This window comes from Cucurbita moschata, unplaced genomic scaffold (genome assembly GCF_002738365.1).
Source record: "Cucurbita moschata cultivar Rifu unplaced genomic scaffold, Cmos_1.0 Cmo_Scf00018, whole genome shotgun sequence".
Lineage (NCBI taxonomy): Eukaryota > Viridiplantae > Streptophyta > Magnoliopsida > Cucurbitales > Cucurbitaceae > Cucurbita > Cucurbita moschata.
Window position 1 is genome coordinate 2,906,833 of NW_019268534.1, and position 16,635 is coordinate 2,923,467.

Below are 16,635 nucleotides of genomic sequence, written 5' to 3' on the forward strand. Positions count from 1 at the left end.
TTTTTTTTTTTTTTTTTTTTGTTAATATATTTTTCTGGATACATATAATATTAATATATAAAATATCAAACATGGCAAGTCATAAAACATAGCTACAGGTCAAATATTCATCAGTTTCCTAATAATTTTAAAAATAGGATATGATCGTAACCTTATTTTCGAGTTGTTAGGTTGACCTAACAAAAATGTTAACTCGCCCGTTAATTTAAACTTTTAATTTTTAAGAATTTAACCCGATCCAAATTAAAAAAAAAATAATCCAATTTAATTTTTATATTTTAGATGAATACTCTTATTAGTTGGCAGTGACAGGAGAGAGAAAAAAAATAAGGTTGTTGGATAATTTTATTGGATAATGCAAATCCCCCATCCCAATTTCCAACTTTCGAGGAATCACGGAGGTCTGTTTTTTTTTTTTAAAGCAAAAAAGTCTTTTAACTTTACTTTAAAAAAATTGTTGTATTCTTTATTTATAACATAGATTGTCGAGCGGACGAGCAAATTTAAGGAAATGAATCCACGACTTACTCGTCTGGAGCAACCATCTTAGCTGTGGGATTGGCTTCGCCTAAAACAGGTACACGAAAGACTGAAGATTGATAATCTCGAACCTTCCATAAGTGAGGGGTATGTTTCTTGGACACTCCATAAATTTCTTATTTGTATTGCGAACATTATGGATCTTTTGTTCTATAAAATGCTCGTTTTTTCGGTGGAATCTTCAAATAATAGGAGGTTTGGTTGCAAACCTAATCAAGCTAAAAGTAAATGATAATTTAATAATAGTTTAATTGTTTTAGATTATAATATTATAACTTAAATTAAATTATTAAAATTAATTAGTAATTTAACTCAAGATAGATTATAAATTAGTTTTTTTTTTTTTTTTTTAATTACGTTAGGGATAATGCAAATTGACAACTTAATAGATGAGTTTGTTAGGAAAGAAAAGAAAAAGGAATAAATAAATAAACAAAATCAAACGAAATTACTCTATTTTTCGTTTTCGGTATTATCTTATCGAAATCATCAATTTCCATTTCAAAAATAAAAACGCGAAGAATAAGAAGTAGAAAGTGGTGATTTCATCGGTGGTTCATCATCTCTGTTTTCGATTTCTATTTGGATTGAAGATTTTGGGTTGAAATTCCGAAGGGAAGGAGGAGAATCCAAGAAATGGCGAAGGCGGAGGATGTTTTCGTTGGGTCAATCGATCAAGGAACCACCAGCACCAGATTTATCATTTACGATCGCTGTTCTCGACCGATCGGATCTCACCAGGTGGAATTCACTCAGTTCTACCCAGAAGCGGGGTGAGTCGGTGGATTCTCATTAATTCTTCTACCTTCCTTCCATTTTTTCTCTGTTATTACTTTCGAGAGTTTGATTTAATTTTTGTCTCCGTAGATGGGTGGAGCATGATCCTATGGAAATTCTGGAGAGCGTGAGGGTTTGTATGGCCAAAGCCGTCGATAAGGCCACCGCGGCGGGTTACAATGTGGACAATGGACTGAAGGCGATTGGGTTGACCAATCAGAGAGAAACAACTCTGGTTTGGAGCAAATCTACTGGCTCTCCCCTCCACAACGCAATCGTTTGGATGGACGCTCGTACCAGTGCTATTTGCAGGTATCCTGTGTTACTGGTTCCTGTAATTGCTGTGAAATTCTCTCAGACTGTCGGGGATTGATTCTTAATTTATTGCATTTTTTAGATTCTGTGTTCTTGGTTAATACTGTTTGCAGCAACATCGTTTGATTTATATGATTGAGTTTCGTTGTTCTGAGTGGATTTTGTTTTTTTTTTTTTCCTTGAAATACATCTAAGGATTTGGAAGGAAGTATTTTAAATTCCTTTTGTTCTTCCATGGTAGAAAATTGGAGAACGAATTATCTGGTGGGAGAACTCATTTTGTGGGTACTTGTGGTCTGCCAATTAGTACCTATTTTAGTGCTGTGAAGCTGCTTTGGCTGATGGAAAATGTGAAGGATGTTAATGAAAGTATAAAGAAGGGAGATGCTTTGTTTGGAACTATAGATACTTGGTTGATATGGAACTTAACTGGTGGTGTCAATGGAGGATTACATGTGACCGATGTTTCTAATGCATCTCGAACGATGTTGATGAACCTCAAGACCCTTGAATGGGACAAACCTACATTAGAAACACTAGGAATTCCAGCACAAATCTTGCCTAAGATTGTTAGCAACTCTGAGGTCATAGGGAAAATTGTCCAGGGTTGGCCGATTACTGGCGTTCCGATTTCGGGATGTTTAGGCGACCAACATGCTGCGATGCTTGGTCAAGCTTGTAGGAAAGGTGAGGCTAAAAGCACATTTGGGACAGGTGCTTTTATACTCCTCAACACAGGGGAAGAAGTTGTTCAGTCTAAGCATGGCCTTCTAACCACTTTGGCATTCAAGCTTGGCAAGGATGCTCGAGCAAATTATGCTCTTGAAGGCTCCATTGCCATTGCTGGGGCTGCAGTTCAGTGGCTTAGGGATAGTCTTGGAATTATTAGCAGTGCGAAAGAGATCGAGGAATTGGCATCACAGGTTAAGTCCACTGGTGGGATATATTTTGTACCTGCCTTTAATGGGTTGTTTGCTCCATGGTGGCGTGACGATGCTCGCGGAGTCTGTATTGGGATCACAAGGTTTACCAGCAAGGCTCATATTGCTCGTGCCGTGCTTGAGAGTATGTGTTTTCAAGTGAAGGACGTGTTGGATTCAATGCACAAAGATGCTCGAGAGAAGGGCGAGGTGAAGAACGAGAAAGGAGAATTCTTGCTTCGAGTCGATGGTGGCGCTACTGTCAACAATCTTTTGATGCAAATTCAGGTTTCATACTCCTATTCCACACTGTACACGTTTTGTCACTCTTTTAACAATTTGATATGGTTCTTCTTTAACCCTGCTCATTTCTGTAGGCGGACCTGTTGGGAAGTCCAGTGGTGCGACCGGCCGACATCGAGACAACTGCCCTCGGAGCAGCTTATGCAGCAGGACTAGCAGTTGGAGTTTGGACCGAAGATGAGATTTTTAGTGCAGGAGAAAGGGTTGAGAGTGCAACCACCTTCCATCCTGTATTAGAAGAAGAGTTGAGGAAGAAGAAGGTGGAATCATGGTGCAAAGCTGTTTCAAGAACCTTTGACTTGGCTGATCTTTCTCTTTGATGGTCCTTCCTTCAACTTTATAACATATTTCCTTCTTTACTTCTCCTGTTCTTGTGCATTTGCTTCTTTACTACCTGTTCATGAATTACATTCTCCCACAATAAATTAAAATACAGTGGAATAACACGACGGTGGAACCAACTTTGATTACGATTGGATTCAAAAGGTCTCACTTGTGATTATTGTGCATTCTGATTGGTTTGAAGGCTTCAAGGTGATCATGTATTTAAATCATTAGCTTTAGATAGTTTAATTCCGTAGAATTTTCACTTATGAATCACTCATTTATGTACTTTTTGCCTCTCATTGTCATCTTTAGGGTAGGAAAACAAGTGGCTATTCAATTTGTTGTTATTTGATAGATCCATGGAATAGCTTCTAGTTTTAACCATGCAATGGCGTAAGTCGGACTTTCCCTTTCGAGCTTCCTTCAAGGTTTTATTGTCCTTGGCTTCCTTTTTTTTTTCTTCTCTCCAACTAATGTGGAATCTCATTATCCACTCTCTTTGGAATCCAGCGTCTTTGTTGGTACTCTGTTCCTCTTTTCAATTGTTCACCCCTTTTGGGACCAGTGTCTTCCCTGGTACTCATTCCTCTTTCCAATCGCTTGTACTCGTTGGTACTTGTTCCTCTCTTCAATCGTTCACCCCCTTTGGGGTCAGCGTCTTTGCTTTATAAAGAATGTTTTGTTTTTCTCTCCAACTAATGTGGGATCTCATAATCCACTCTCTTTGAAACCTAGCGTCCTTGTTGGTACCCGTTCCTCTTTTCAATCCGTTCACCCCTTTTGGGACCAGGGTCTTCACTTGTACTCATTCCTCTCTCCAATAGCTTGTAATTGTTGGTACTCATTCCGTACTCATTCCTCTTTCCAATAGCTTGTAATTGTTGGTACTCGTTCCTCTCTTCAATTGGCCATGTGTGTTACCAATTGACCACTAAAATGATTCAACCAATAAGCAAAAGCTGCAGCCAAGAGGTAGGGATGTTTGATGCAGTTGGCCCATTGATGTTCTTAAGTTTCGTTGAAATACCAAAGTTCTAAGTGGTTCGCCAAGGAAGCCTTCAAACTCGGCTTCATTGTCTAAAAGGAATAAGTACTCAAAAGATGTGAGCTAGGAAATGGTGGCCGAAAGTTATTAACCTTCGAGTCGAGTCAATTCGAGAGTTCGGAAGGAAGCCTGTATTTGGAATGTATAGTTATTAAGCTTGATGTTATGAGCTACAGATTTTTTTTCTCTTCTTTTCTCTCGTGAATTATAGATCGTTAACCAAATAAGCTCGATTGACAAAATAAGACTCATATTTCTTGTTGTTTTTATTATTTTATGTATATTTTACAAATTTATTTGATATTTGGGATACAATGAAATATTCCATTCTCAACCATCCGTATTTGAACATTTGAACAATTGAACAATTGACTTATGTTCCTTTCGTATTTAAGTGGTCTTCTTTTCATAATAGGTAAATTCAAATTTTGTTTGGTCAACTTTCAACTTGCTCGAACATATATTTTTGGTCAAAAGGTTAAATCAACATATGATCTCGACTAAAAAAATCATCCTACTTTTTTATCTTCACTTTCTCGACCACGTTGACACAACTGCCCGAATATTTTTAAAATATCAGTATTATCTTTATTATATATATAATAAATTGCAAACTAACAATTTTTCGTATTATTTAATAGTAAATACCGACCACTCCGTTAATATTTTGTCACAAAATTAATAAATATATATTATATTATTAGTAATTATCGAACTTTTTAAAGTTATATAAGACTGATTAGAATATAATTTAATAAGAAAGAAAGAAAAAAAGAAAAAAAAAAACTACAATAATTGTGAGAGAGAAGACAACAAAAGGAAATAAAAGGAAAGCAAATTTCAAAGGCCAAAAAATAGTGTAAAGCAAAGGAAATCTTCTTGCATTTTACATCATAATATGTTCTGAAGTGAACTCAATGATTTTTCTCGAGTCACTATCTCCTAAGACTTTTTGAACTTTTGCTTCCACTCGTCATTTCTTAGAAGGACAAAACATAAATTTCAAAACAATTTACTAAGGATCGGTTTCTAGATCAATAAGGTTACGAGCGTCCCTTTTTCTTCTAGTATGATAAAATAAGCACGAAATATGAGCTATAACCGAATCAAGAAAACGAGTACATGTCTTAGCTGATGAACTATGTTGACGATAAATGTGTTTTCTTAGTTCAACGATAAAGTAGAGTGGACGATTTGAACGTTTGACTTCTTTAATGGACGATATTTGAATAATGATTTTGAATTTCGAAAAGTGGGAGTTAAAGCGAACGGAACGAGAAACCAAATGAAACCGAATGGTTTAATTAGCTCATTGACTTGTAATGGAACCATTTGATTGAAGAAATTTCATTGCAAGATCATATTCCCAATTCATCAAATATGACTTTTCTTCTCATAATAAATAACTTTCTTCTTCACCCAATAATCATATCCCATTCTTCTCCCCTGCCTTCACCATGGCCACCAACGCCACCAACGCCACCAACGCCGTCGTCATCCGGACCACCACCACCATGTTCGTCCAAGCCGACCCATCAACATTCCGAGCCATCGTCCAGAAGCTGACCGGAGCACCCACCGACCCACCGGCGGCGTTCCGGCTGCAAGAACGGCGGAGTAGCAAGAAGCTGGAGGTGGAGCTGGAAGCCGGAGAAAGAGGGGTCGGAAGAGAAATGGTGTCGCCGGTGTCCACGTTGGATTTTCTGACCGGTGAGAGTCCGTGTGAAGAGGAAGAGAAAGCGATTGCGGAAAAAGGGTTTTATTTGCACCCGAATCCGATTCGGACTCCCAGAGGATCCGACCCGCCTCACCTTCTGCCATTGTTTCCTCTTTCTTCTCCTCCTTCTTCTTCTTCTTCTTCCAATTGTATGAACAGAAACCATTCTGTTTCTTCTTAACTTCTCTCTGTTCTATTACACATGGTGTTATTATTACCAGTGATTTCTTTTAGTATGAATCCATACCCTTCATGGCAAAATTGTTGAAGAGCGGAAGTCGGGAAGTTTGCTCTTGTTTAATGAATAAGAAACGTTGAGAGCTTAGAATTCGATTCGGTATGGACATTGCTACTTGAATCTCCATGGTTTGTTTGCCATGCTCTTTGAGGGACAAATTCAGGGGCGTGTGGATTCATCATTGTTGCAGCTCCAAATCCACTTCTTCCCATGACAGGAGCTTGGTATTTCATAAAACCACGTTTCATCCGAAAAGAGTTGTTGGTTCGGTAATATAGAGGCGATCGAGGTCCACAAGGGACTCTAGTAGTTGCTGGAGGAAGCATAGGCTCTAGAGCACCTTGGCTTGCTCTTACATCATATATGCTAGTGGCTGGAGCCGAGTTTAAACCAGTAGTCATAGAAGTACCAGGATTGAACGGTTCCGCTGCAGCGGAAAGCTTGCTAGCATTTGTTTCTGCAGGCTTTTCCAAAGGAGATGAACAGGATATCATCCCTTCACTATCTTCACTTTGATTTTCGGATTCCGGAGCAGGATTATGAATCGGTTCCGCTACATCCTTTTGAATTACTTCATCAGAAACATTGTTGGTTCCATCATTTTTTGACATTTCTGAATGATCAAGGTTCTGGGGTTCAGTTACTTTCTCCTCTGATTCATTAACATTTTCTGTATCAACCAATTGCCTTAGAACAGTACCAGGAGGGGCCAAAGCTACTTCTTTGTAAGATATGGATCTTGAAGCCATTTGAGAAACTGAAGCAGGAGACGGCGAGATGACCTTGGAAGCAGTTGTCTTTGACTGCAGCTTGATCGAATCATCGCCTGCACTTGATCTTTGAGGGATTGATTGCTTTAACTGTGAAAATCCACTTTGAATGGTCTTAGCAGCTGCTGGTCTCTGCACTGGAGAGAGAGTTTCCTGCTTGTAAGTACTCTTAGAATATTCAGACTGGTGAACATTTAGCTTTGGAAGAACCGGTCGTCTCCGGCCAACCTTCCGGCCGACAACATGCCCTGACCGCCCTTTTGAATGAGCCTCTTGCCACCCATCATCTGAATAAGTTTCTTCCACGGTTTCACTTTTAACCACTGTCTTATTCTCAGTGATGTTTTCAACTACTTCCTTTTGTTCTACACGTAAAAGTTTGCTGATTTTAACTTCCTTTACATTATCATCTGATGACTCAGTCCCTGGTTTTGGGCTTTCAATGTTCGACTCATCCTCAGCCATTTCATTTTGATGCCCCTGATGAGTTTTATCACTTGTATTCACTACCTGACAACATTAAGGCATCATGAGACACGAGAAGAACATGTAACAAACCCAGCTCAAGCCCACCGCTAGCAGAAATTATCTTATTTGGGTTTTCCCTTTCAGGCTTCCCCTCAACTCAAGGCTTTTAAAATGCGTACATTAGAAAGAGGTTTTCACACCCTTATAAAGAATGCTTTGTAATCGATGTGGGATCTCACAAAACAACATTCTAAACGATCAAACTCTAGAGTGAATGCAATGGCATTCGTGTAAAGTAGAGAAAAATCATGTCATTGATAAATGAAACATGCTTACCTTAGCGCGTCGATGTTTCCTTTGTGTATCATTTCCTTTCGGATCTTGATCGGGACTTATGTAATCCAGGAGATCTGATACACTGCAACAAAAAGTCAAAAGCTTTGATGCGAAGAAATTCAACATATATTTTGGAAGAAAGTAATATGGGAATACCATGTCAATACCTAAGGTGGCCTTTGCTCGAAATTAGTGCATCGGGTTTCGGAGTTCCATTACGTGCTGCTTCTTGCTGCTCCAGAGCTTTCGACTCAAAGTATTCCAGCCACGCAGCCGCATCCTGTCCAAGACCAGATCATGTTCATTCAAATTTGAAGGCAAACAGTCTCTTTCTCTCATAAATATGATTAAGTTACATTGCATAGAGTAAATTGTCCAACCTGAGTGCGAATATCTTCATCTCCAAGTTTGACTTTGAGTATATTGAGTGTGGTTTGTTCATGTTGCACGCTCAGCGAATACGCTTCCATTAAGGAAAGAGCAATGGCAATGGCATGGTAGCTTGCAGCAGTCTATAAAGTGAAAATGACCATTCATGAGAAAAATCATTAATATTCGTCTGTCTGAATATAACAACCCAACCCACGGCTAGCAACCCACGACTAGCAGATATTGTCCCTTTTGAACTTTCCCTTTTGGGCTTTCCCTCAAGGTTTTTAAAAACATGTCTGTAGGGAGAGGTTCCCACACCCTTATAAATGATGCTTCGTTCTCCTCCCCAACCGATGTGGGGAATGAATGGTCAGCGTATTCACCAACCTATTGATGGAACAAGAATGAGAGAGAGGTACCTGTATGTGATCAGCTCCAAGTAGCCTCTGGTTGCACTTAAGAGCTTCATGCAAATATCTAAGAGCAACATGAACATTTCCCACACCTTCTTCCATCATTGCAACATTAATGTATGTTGCAGCAGTGTTGGGGTGAGACAATCCACACGTGAAATGGAGAAGGAACAACGCCCGGTTCACATATCTAAAGAACCAAGTACAAGAACGTGTTTATTTAACCCCTAAACTTTTGCACTACTTTAATAACGAAACAAAATAACACACCAATTTCAGTGTTCATATAATAACATGCTTTGGAAGAACTTACTTAAGAGCTAATTCGATGTGTTGAAGGCGATAGTAGAAAACAGAAAGGTCTCCGTAGCTCTTCATCGTGTCGGGATGATCGAGCCCGAGCTCCCTCTCATTGATATCCAAAGCTTTTTGTTGATATATTGTTGCCTGTAAAAACAAAAGAACGCCACCCAACATTTCAAAAGTTGTGCAACCAGTCTTTTTATAACATACCCAAATTCTTGAGCTGAATGAATTTATTGGATTGAACTATTACCTGATTGAAGTCACCGGTGTGATAGAGGACTACGGCTAGAAGACTATAAGCACTTGCAGTGCTTCGATGGTACGGACCGCATACGGCTATCATTTTAGTCAATGCCTTCACCAAACATAAGCTTAGTCAATACATAGCAATGGACCACAAATTCCCTAATTATACAAATAATTTTAATGATATCTAGTAATCTTTAATATAGTAATAAATAATACTATATAGCTAAGATTCTATTTTTATTTTAATAAAAATATATTTTCTAGAATAATTCAAAATTAAAAGAGTATTTTTTAGAAGAAATTTTAAAATTTAAGTGTAAAAACTAAACTTTTAAAGATATTATAAATTTTAAATAATTAATGTGGGTAGAACGACTTTTTTGAGGAAGTATGAGTGTGAGATTCCACGTTGGTTGAGAAGAAAACGAAGCATTTTTTTATAAGGGTGTGGAAACATCTCCCTAGCAAACGCATTTTAAAAACTTTGAGGGAAAGATCAAAGAGGACAATATCTGCTAACGTTGGGCTCAAACTGTCACAAACGGTATCAGAGCCCGACTCCGGGCGATGTGCCAGCAAAGAGGCTAAGCTCCAAAGGGGGTGGACACGAGGTGGTGTGCCAGCAAGGACATTTGGCCCCAAAGGGGATGGATTTGGGGGTCCCGCATCGATTAGAGAAGGGAACGAATGTCAATAAGGATACTGGCCCCGAAGGAGGTGGATTGTGAGATCCCACGTCGATTGGGAAGAAAAAACGAATAACTCTTCATAACGACGTGGAAATCTCTACCTAGCAGATGCGTTTTAGCGTTTTAAAAATATTGAGGGTAATCTCGAAAGAAAAAACTCAGAGAAAACAAAATCGGTTAGTGGTAAGCTTAGACAGTTACCATGGTAAATAATTTTTTAGATATATTATCAAATATTTCCTATTAATAATTAATTTCATAAACTTTAAATTTTAGAGAATAAATTAAATTTAAAAAGTCAAATAATTTGGAAATAAATATAATCTTAAAAAAATGATATATTAATGAGGTGTAGCGTAGATTGTTTTTATTTATCATTTATTTTTCTAAATAAAAAGAATGTTTTTAAAGATTAAAAGTTATAATTTTATTTGAGAAAAAAATAATAAAGAATAAATTAAGAATAAGAAAAAGAAAAAGAAAAAGAAAATACCTTAGTTCCATAATTGACAGCGTCATCGAGCTTGCCTTTATCGAGAGCAACTTTCGACGATTCCAACAGATTCCGCCCATCCGCCGAAGCGCATCCCACATGCTATGCACAGAATCAACAACAAACAACAAACAACCACAAATTCAGTCACGGATTCATAATCAAAATCACACGATTCCAAGACGCAAATCCAGAGATTCAAGACTCTGACCTTACAAACAGGAACCAAGCTAATCACGTCACTTCTCTTGAACGGATTAGGGCACTCCAAATCGAAATCTCTCGGCGCCAATTCCAGCCCTACCTTATGGCAGATGCCTCGAAGAATCGACAGCTTTCTCAAATGCTGGAACTCGTTACTCAACCTCCACTTGAATCTCTTGCCTAAGAATGTGCGTAGCCATTGCAGTCTCAGAGCTCCGTCTTCGTGTAGGTTGTTCTCCTCGTCTTCTGATCCGTAGCTTCCGAGAAGGAAGTTCAGAGAGGAGGCCACGGCCGCAGATAGATCCGCGGTGCTCTCCACGGCGGCAATGACGGCGTTGATTACATGCTTGAAGGCTCGAATTACCATCTCGTGGATGCATAGCGCTTGTATGTGTGGAAGCTTCTCTGCTAACTCCACCTAATCCCGTAATTAACAACATTGGTTGCCTCAAAAAAAATTAATAATAATAACAACAAAAATATAATTAAATTAAAATTTTAATTTCGAGGGTTAATTTTTAAAAATTTATAGAACATACATATTTTAAAATTTAATTTGACAAAAAAAAAAACCCTTAATTTTTTTGTTTAAAAAATATTATATTATTTTCAATATTGAGTAAATATTTCAAAACTAAACCGAGAACAAAGATCCATGGTGTCAGTTCCCGATCTTGTCAAGTGACATTTTAACGGGATTTAAATGGTCGTTTGTGTTTGCAACTTTTGAAATAATAAAAGTATAATACGACGACATTTCGAGAGCCAACCAATGATGAAAATTTTCTCACCACTTGACCCAAAGAGCACATTTGAAGGCCTCTCAAGTGCATGAAATCGGTTAACGTACGGCCATCGACAGGTGAAAGTTCAAGCGACCCGAAATCCGTCACCTAAATAATATATCACATAGTTATAAGAACAATGCATAAACTTTGCAAGACATAAAAAGAAACAGCCAGCAGCAACTCATACCAGCTTTGGCAATGCCGTTTCATCATAGTACTTGTGAGCCATCGCCATGAGCTCCTCAGCCGTCTGTCCATTTCAAAGAACACTCAGAAACACAGTATTATTTCACTAATCACCAACGAATCAAAGAGTTTCTAGCAAACCTTTAGATGAAGACCAGTTCCACTTTCTTTAAGGCGTGATAACGCTTGTTTGGAGATCAGATTCTCGAGTTTTTCCTCGCCGTTGGTTTCGGTTTTCGTGTTCGGGTCATCGAGCATACAACGGTTCTCTTTCTCAGTATCGACCGCGCTCGGCTTCTTTTCCCTCTTCTTCAAAAGCTTGAACTGCTTTCCTAGGCCTTTGACTGCTGGTTCATTTTCAGGGGCTTTGGATTTGGAATCTGGTTCATTGTCCTGCTTTTGTAGATGCTGCAGCCAACATGAACCCAGCTCCCATCTAATTGGCTTCTCTGAACCTATTGGCTCCTCCTTTAGCTTTGACAAGCTCTCCTCAATCACTTTCCGAACCAAAACTCGAGACGGTTCGAGATCGTCTGAGCCTTCTTCCGGTGCATTAGCAGTGATCTTGTGAAGCTGAATCCTTAGACTGTATAGAGATTTTAGTAGATTAAGCAGCCATGACTTAAGAATCAATATTGATTATGATTAACAATGTAAATTAAGACCTGTTTATGTTAAGTGCATTGGCTCCTCCGTCTTGTTGATCATCGATCACAATATCTTGATTCTCGTCTCGTCCCGTCTTTACTTTACCGACGACCTTTACCGTTGCAGTGTACCCGCAATGTCTAACGATGACACGGCTCAAGGAGGCAGTATCCTACAAACGTTCACTCAAAATGTTTCAGTTTATGCAGGCCACAATGACTTGATCATATCAGCTTCAAATCTTACCTGAACAACTACATTTTCATCAGCAGTCAACCCCTTTAGTAAGTTTCTTTGTGCAACTTCCTCATCAGACACACCATCTAATCCATGTCCGTTGAGTTTCGTCGCGGTTGCATCGATCGAATCACGTCTTATCACAATAGACAAGTCTCCGATTCGATCCTCATAGACAATGTCACGTGAGTTTACCGTAACCTGTCCTTTTGAGTTCGAATCTATAAGACTAGAAATCGCTGAAACAGCTCTTTGTATTGCAATGTCAACAAATTGGCTGTGAAGTAGAAACGCTTTCCGATCTCGAACGATCCTCTCCTCCTCAGTTTTGCAAGGAAGCTTAGCCAGAACCGCAAAGTCGGTCGCCCACGACCGTTGATTATGTTCATTGTTTCGTCCTTGGCCACCGCCGTTGCCGCCCCAATTCTCATCTTCTACTGGTAATTGCAGCAAGTTTGATGGAGTCTCAATGATAGATGGAGGAACAAGCCAGGTATTCATCCGAAACCCATATGGAAGATTACCAAACTAAACACAAAAAAACTGATAAGAACACATCATATGAACATTTTAAACAGAATAAACTTTTGAAAAGATATTAATCACCTTGTTATGTTCAAGAAACGCCTTCATCAAAGATTCATACGCCTGCATTTTGAATCGAACCGTGAAACCGTGTCATCGAATCGAAACCGAATCGAACCGAAGAGGGCTAAGTTCAAAGGACTCACATTGGCAAAAGCTCTGCTGAGCTGCTGCAGAAGGTCCACAAGAGAATGGCTTTGTACAAACTGCTTTCCTGCAGTATAAAATCCCTTTGCTGAGGCAGTCACTTGTATTAGCTTCCCATTGCATATTTTAATCTGCACAAGGAAAGTTCAGTCATCAGCAAAAGCATCTTCTTGACAAATCTAAACGAATCATTCAACAAGAACAGCACCTGCAATCCGAAGTAATCGCCGTCGCGCTCGTCATCTGCTGCGCCTTTCGGGTTGCATCTCCTGATTTCTGGGAAACCAACACGACATAAACTTTGTGTCAATGGAAAGAAAAGCTATCACATCTCAAATCCATAAAACTTTTGTCATGTTTCTCACTCACGTAGAATAGGAGGGGAGATGTGAGCCAGGGAAAAGAACTCGAAGAAGTCAGAGAGCTTCGGCGTTGGATGAATGGCAGCCATTCCGAGGTTGTCGGAAACAACCGAGACAGATGGTTCCAGCTGAGAAGACGGCGACCCACATCGAAGTTCCGACGCCCCATCCACTGGAGAAGAAGAAGAAGAAGAAGAAGAAGAAGAATTCACATTGCCATGATTATGGACTCTGCTATTCTTCTTAGCTCGAGACTCCGGCGTCGAGGCGCGCCTCGGCTTACAGAACCTGGTGGTGCAGGCCACAATGTCCAGCAGCCTCCGAACATGCGCCACAGCTTGAGCTTCATCGGAGTAGTCCTCTGTAACAACACACAGATACAAAAAATTCAGATTATCCACAACAGATTGAAAAAATTCCAACAATTTTTAGAACCCAATTCTCTGCAGTGTTCTTGTTCTTGTTTTCTGTAATCTCAGCCTCCATTTCGTTGAACACTTCCCATGAACCATTGGGAAACTAGAACGAAAGAACATGAATCCTAAGCAAATTCTCTTAGAAACAGAGCAAAAAACAACACAATCTATACATATTATACTGCAAATTATTAGAGAAAATTCCATCGTTTCTTCTTTGTTTCTACATCCGGCAATTACTTTAAAAGGCAGTGCTGACCCATTTGTGTTAGAAAAAGACAGAAACCTTTTTAAACAAAGAATCAAGTAAAAGATTCCAGTACCCTTTTCATAGTTACTAAATTCAAACCAATTCTCCTAAACAAAACGTAAGTTCTTTCACATCAAAGCCACTTTCATCGATGAACAAAAAGCGCAAAAGGGTCACAATCGTGATCTAATTCAATCCAAGAGACAGAACAAACAAAACAACAGAGATTCAAATGGTGGCTGATGAACAATGATGAACAATGATGAAGAATGATGCAAGTTTAGCACTACCACTATACCCACCTTCAACAAGTTTTAACAAACAGGGTTTAAGATTAGCAATCTCCACTTTGTCACTCAACCTCTGCCCCTTTATCTGCAAAGGAAGAAGAAGAAAAGGATGATCAAAAGCCATAGATGGTAAGAAAAAAGGAGGACATGCACATTATCCAATAAAGAACAAAGAATTAGTATTATAAGGAAAGAGAAAACCTCATGGGATAAAGAATAATTTGTTAGGTGACATGTCTCTACATTCTGAGCCAACAATCTTCTCACATCCAGAATCTTATCAGTACTGATACCCTGTAAGAACAAATTAAAAAATTAAACAAACCCCACAAAAAGTCAGAACTCTCTTCAAACAAACAAGAACAAGAACAAGAAGAACAACAACAACAACGCCACAGACCTTGAGGATAACTTGGGATTCATAAGGAGTAAGAACAGCAACATCAACAACACTAGGAATCACTACACATACAAGAATCAAAACGAAGCGATTAGAAAACCCCAGATTAGAATGGATTAGGAATCTATGTGTTTATGAGAAACCCAACCTTTCTCCTCCTTCTTCTTCTTCTCAGATTTTGCTTTGTTGGGTTTTCCTCTGCTAGACCTTGGAGCCATGTCCTGGACTCCTGAGTTGAGTATCAGAGGCCAAAAAACAGAGGGAATTTCAAGTGTTTGAAGAGAATTGTTGGTGACCCAGATGAGCAAAAATCATGAGTAGTGAATTCAGCAGAGATTGAGGGAAAGGGGGAAGGGGTTTTGAGGGAAAATGAGAAGAAAATGGGAAGTGGGTAATGGGAGAAACGAAGAAAAAGAGTATAAAATGGAGGTTTGAGTGAGTAAGTGAAGGGAAAAAAGCGATTGAAAATCAGGAAAATAAGAAGAAGATAGGATAAGGGGTAGGAGTTTTTGGGTTTCACTCTCTTATCTTTAGGATTCTAAGAGCAATGCTGGCCTCTCCTTCTTGCTCATGGCCTGATTTCACTCAATTCTTTCTCTTTCTCTTTCTCTCTGCGTGTGCGATGCGCATGTGATGGAGGGAGGTTTTTGAAGGGCTGGAGAGAAGAGACACACAGAAAAACAAAATTTGTTGAGAGAGAAGATGAAAAGAACCGTTGAGTGAGTGACACGTGGCGGCCAAGAAATGTCAGCCGTTCATTTTTTGTTGTATAGGATGTTTTGTATCATCTAGATATTCTCACCAATTAGGCGGAAGGAATTATGGACCGTTCATAAAAATATTTCTCCCAATTTTGGGATTAATAACAAACAAAATTCATTCTATTTCTCCAATGTCTTTTTTTTTTTTCTCTCTCTCTCTCTCTCTTAATTATATGTTTTTTATTTCTATTATTAAATTATTTTACCATTACTTAAATAAGCACATTTTTTTTTAATGTAATTACCCCGTTTGTTTATTATTACCTATCTTCTTGAATTTTGATTCCATACGATCTTCACGTGGTTCGTTGATTCTGAATCTCTGTTTTTGTACTGCACGTTATAAAATGGATAAAAGTGAAATGAAGTAAAAGTCCTTTATATGCACTGAAATGTAATAGTGTTCATATAATTTGATAAACTGACCATTCGACTATCTAACCCAAATCATAAACTTTGGGTTCGGGTGGGGTGGATTTTTTTTTCAAGCAAAATTTTCGTTGACATTTTTTCTACTGGGTCAACCCAATCAACCCGTAAATAAAGTTATAACCTAACCATATTTGACCTGTGAATGTTTAATATTTGAATTTTATAATATATTATTAATTAACCTAACATCTATCGTGATAAGTATAATTTTAAAAAAAAATTAAAAGAATTTAAAATTTTAAACTGAGGATTTCATCGTAAACTCTATTCGGGTTTTTCTCCGTAACCAACCTAAAATTTCAAGTTAATACTCTAACATAATTAATTGCAAGTAAGTTTTTACGTGCAAGTAAAATGGTAATTTTAGTACTTACATAAATTCCCAAATTTTCCATTAAATTGGGTTATTTCGTGTAATCTTATACTTCATATATTTTTGCAGCACTTTTCGTATTTTCTATATGGAACGACAAAGCTCGATGACTCATTATTTATCACATTTACTATTATGAATCTAATTATATGGTAAATTGACCAATTGGGTTTCAAATTAATTTCCGAAAATGAACCCTAATTACTTGTTTTGTTCGTAACTAAAAAAAAAAAAAAAAAAAAAAAAAAAAAAAAAAAAAAAAAAAAAAAAAAAAAAAA

At 38.2% G+C, this 16,635-nt stretch overlaps 3 protein-coding genes across 5 annotated transcripts; 2 read left to right on the plus strand and 1 right to left on the minus strand.

Moving 5' to 3' along the window:
* The first annotated feature begins 993 nt into the window (after positions 1–993).
* LOC111456345 (glycerol kinase) lies at positions 994–3,340 on the plus strand. The gene is made up of 4 exons (XM_023098169.1): positions 994–1,313; positions 1,408–1,629; positions 1,874–2,840; positions 2,930–3,340. The coding sequence occupies exons 1-4, from the start codon at positions 1,177–1,179 to the stop codon at positions 3,173–3,175; spliced, it is 1,572 nt and encodes a 523-aa protein (XP_022953937.1). The 5' UTR covers positions 994–1,176; the 3' UTR covers positions 3,176–3,340.
* Positions 3,341–5,666: 2,326 nt separating this feature from the next.
* On the plus strand, positions 5,667–6,164 carry LOC111456366 (VQ motif-containing protein 11-like). The gene has a single exon (XM_023098200.1). The coding sequence runs from the start codon at positions 5,685–5,687 to the stop codon at positions 6,123–6,125; it is 441 nt and encodes a 146-aa protein (XP_022953968.1). The 5' UTR covers positions 5,667–5,684; the 3' UTR covers positions 6,126–6,164.
* Positions 6,157–15,429, minus strand: LOC111456359 (protein TSS). Of its 3 annotated transcripts, none has more exons than XM_023098189.1 (22): positions 14,940–15,429; positions 14,792–14,853; positions 14,593–14,685; positions 14,404–14,476; positions 13,443–13,796; positions 13,282–13,349; positions 13,073–13,204; positions 12,948–12,989; positions 12,351–12,869; positions 12,122–12,276; positions 11,598–12,042; positions 11,458–11,520; positions 11,274–11,375; positions 10,490–10,900; positions 10,279–10,380; positions 9,098–9,202; positions 8,855–8,988; positions 8,548–8,731; positions 8,137–8,268; positions 7,924–8,036; positions 7,757–7,838; positions 6,157–7,462 (listed from the first exon to the last, which is right to left on the minus strand). In XM_023098189.1, exons 1-22 carry the CDS (start codon positions 15,007–15,009, stop codon positions 6,242–6,244), a joined length of 4,662 nt encoding a protein of 1,553 aa, XP_022953957.1. In that variant the 5' UTR covers positions 15,010–15,429; the 3' UTR covers positions 6,157–6,241. The 3 variants fall into 3 exon arrangements, with proteins under 3 accessions (XP_022953957.1, XP_022953958.1, XP_022953959.1); XM_023098190.1 differs by lacking the exon at positions 6,157–7,462 and adding an exon at positions 7,644–7,676 and having other exon boundaries at positions 7,736–7,838; XM_023098191.1 differs by lacking the exon at positions 6,157–7,462 and having other exon boundaries at positions 7,913–8,036.
* Between the last annotated feature and the right edge of the window lie 1,206 nt (positions 15,430–16,635).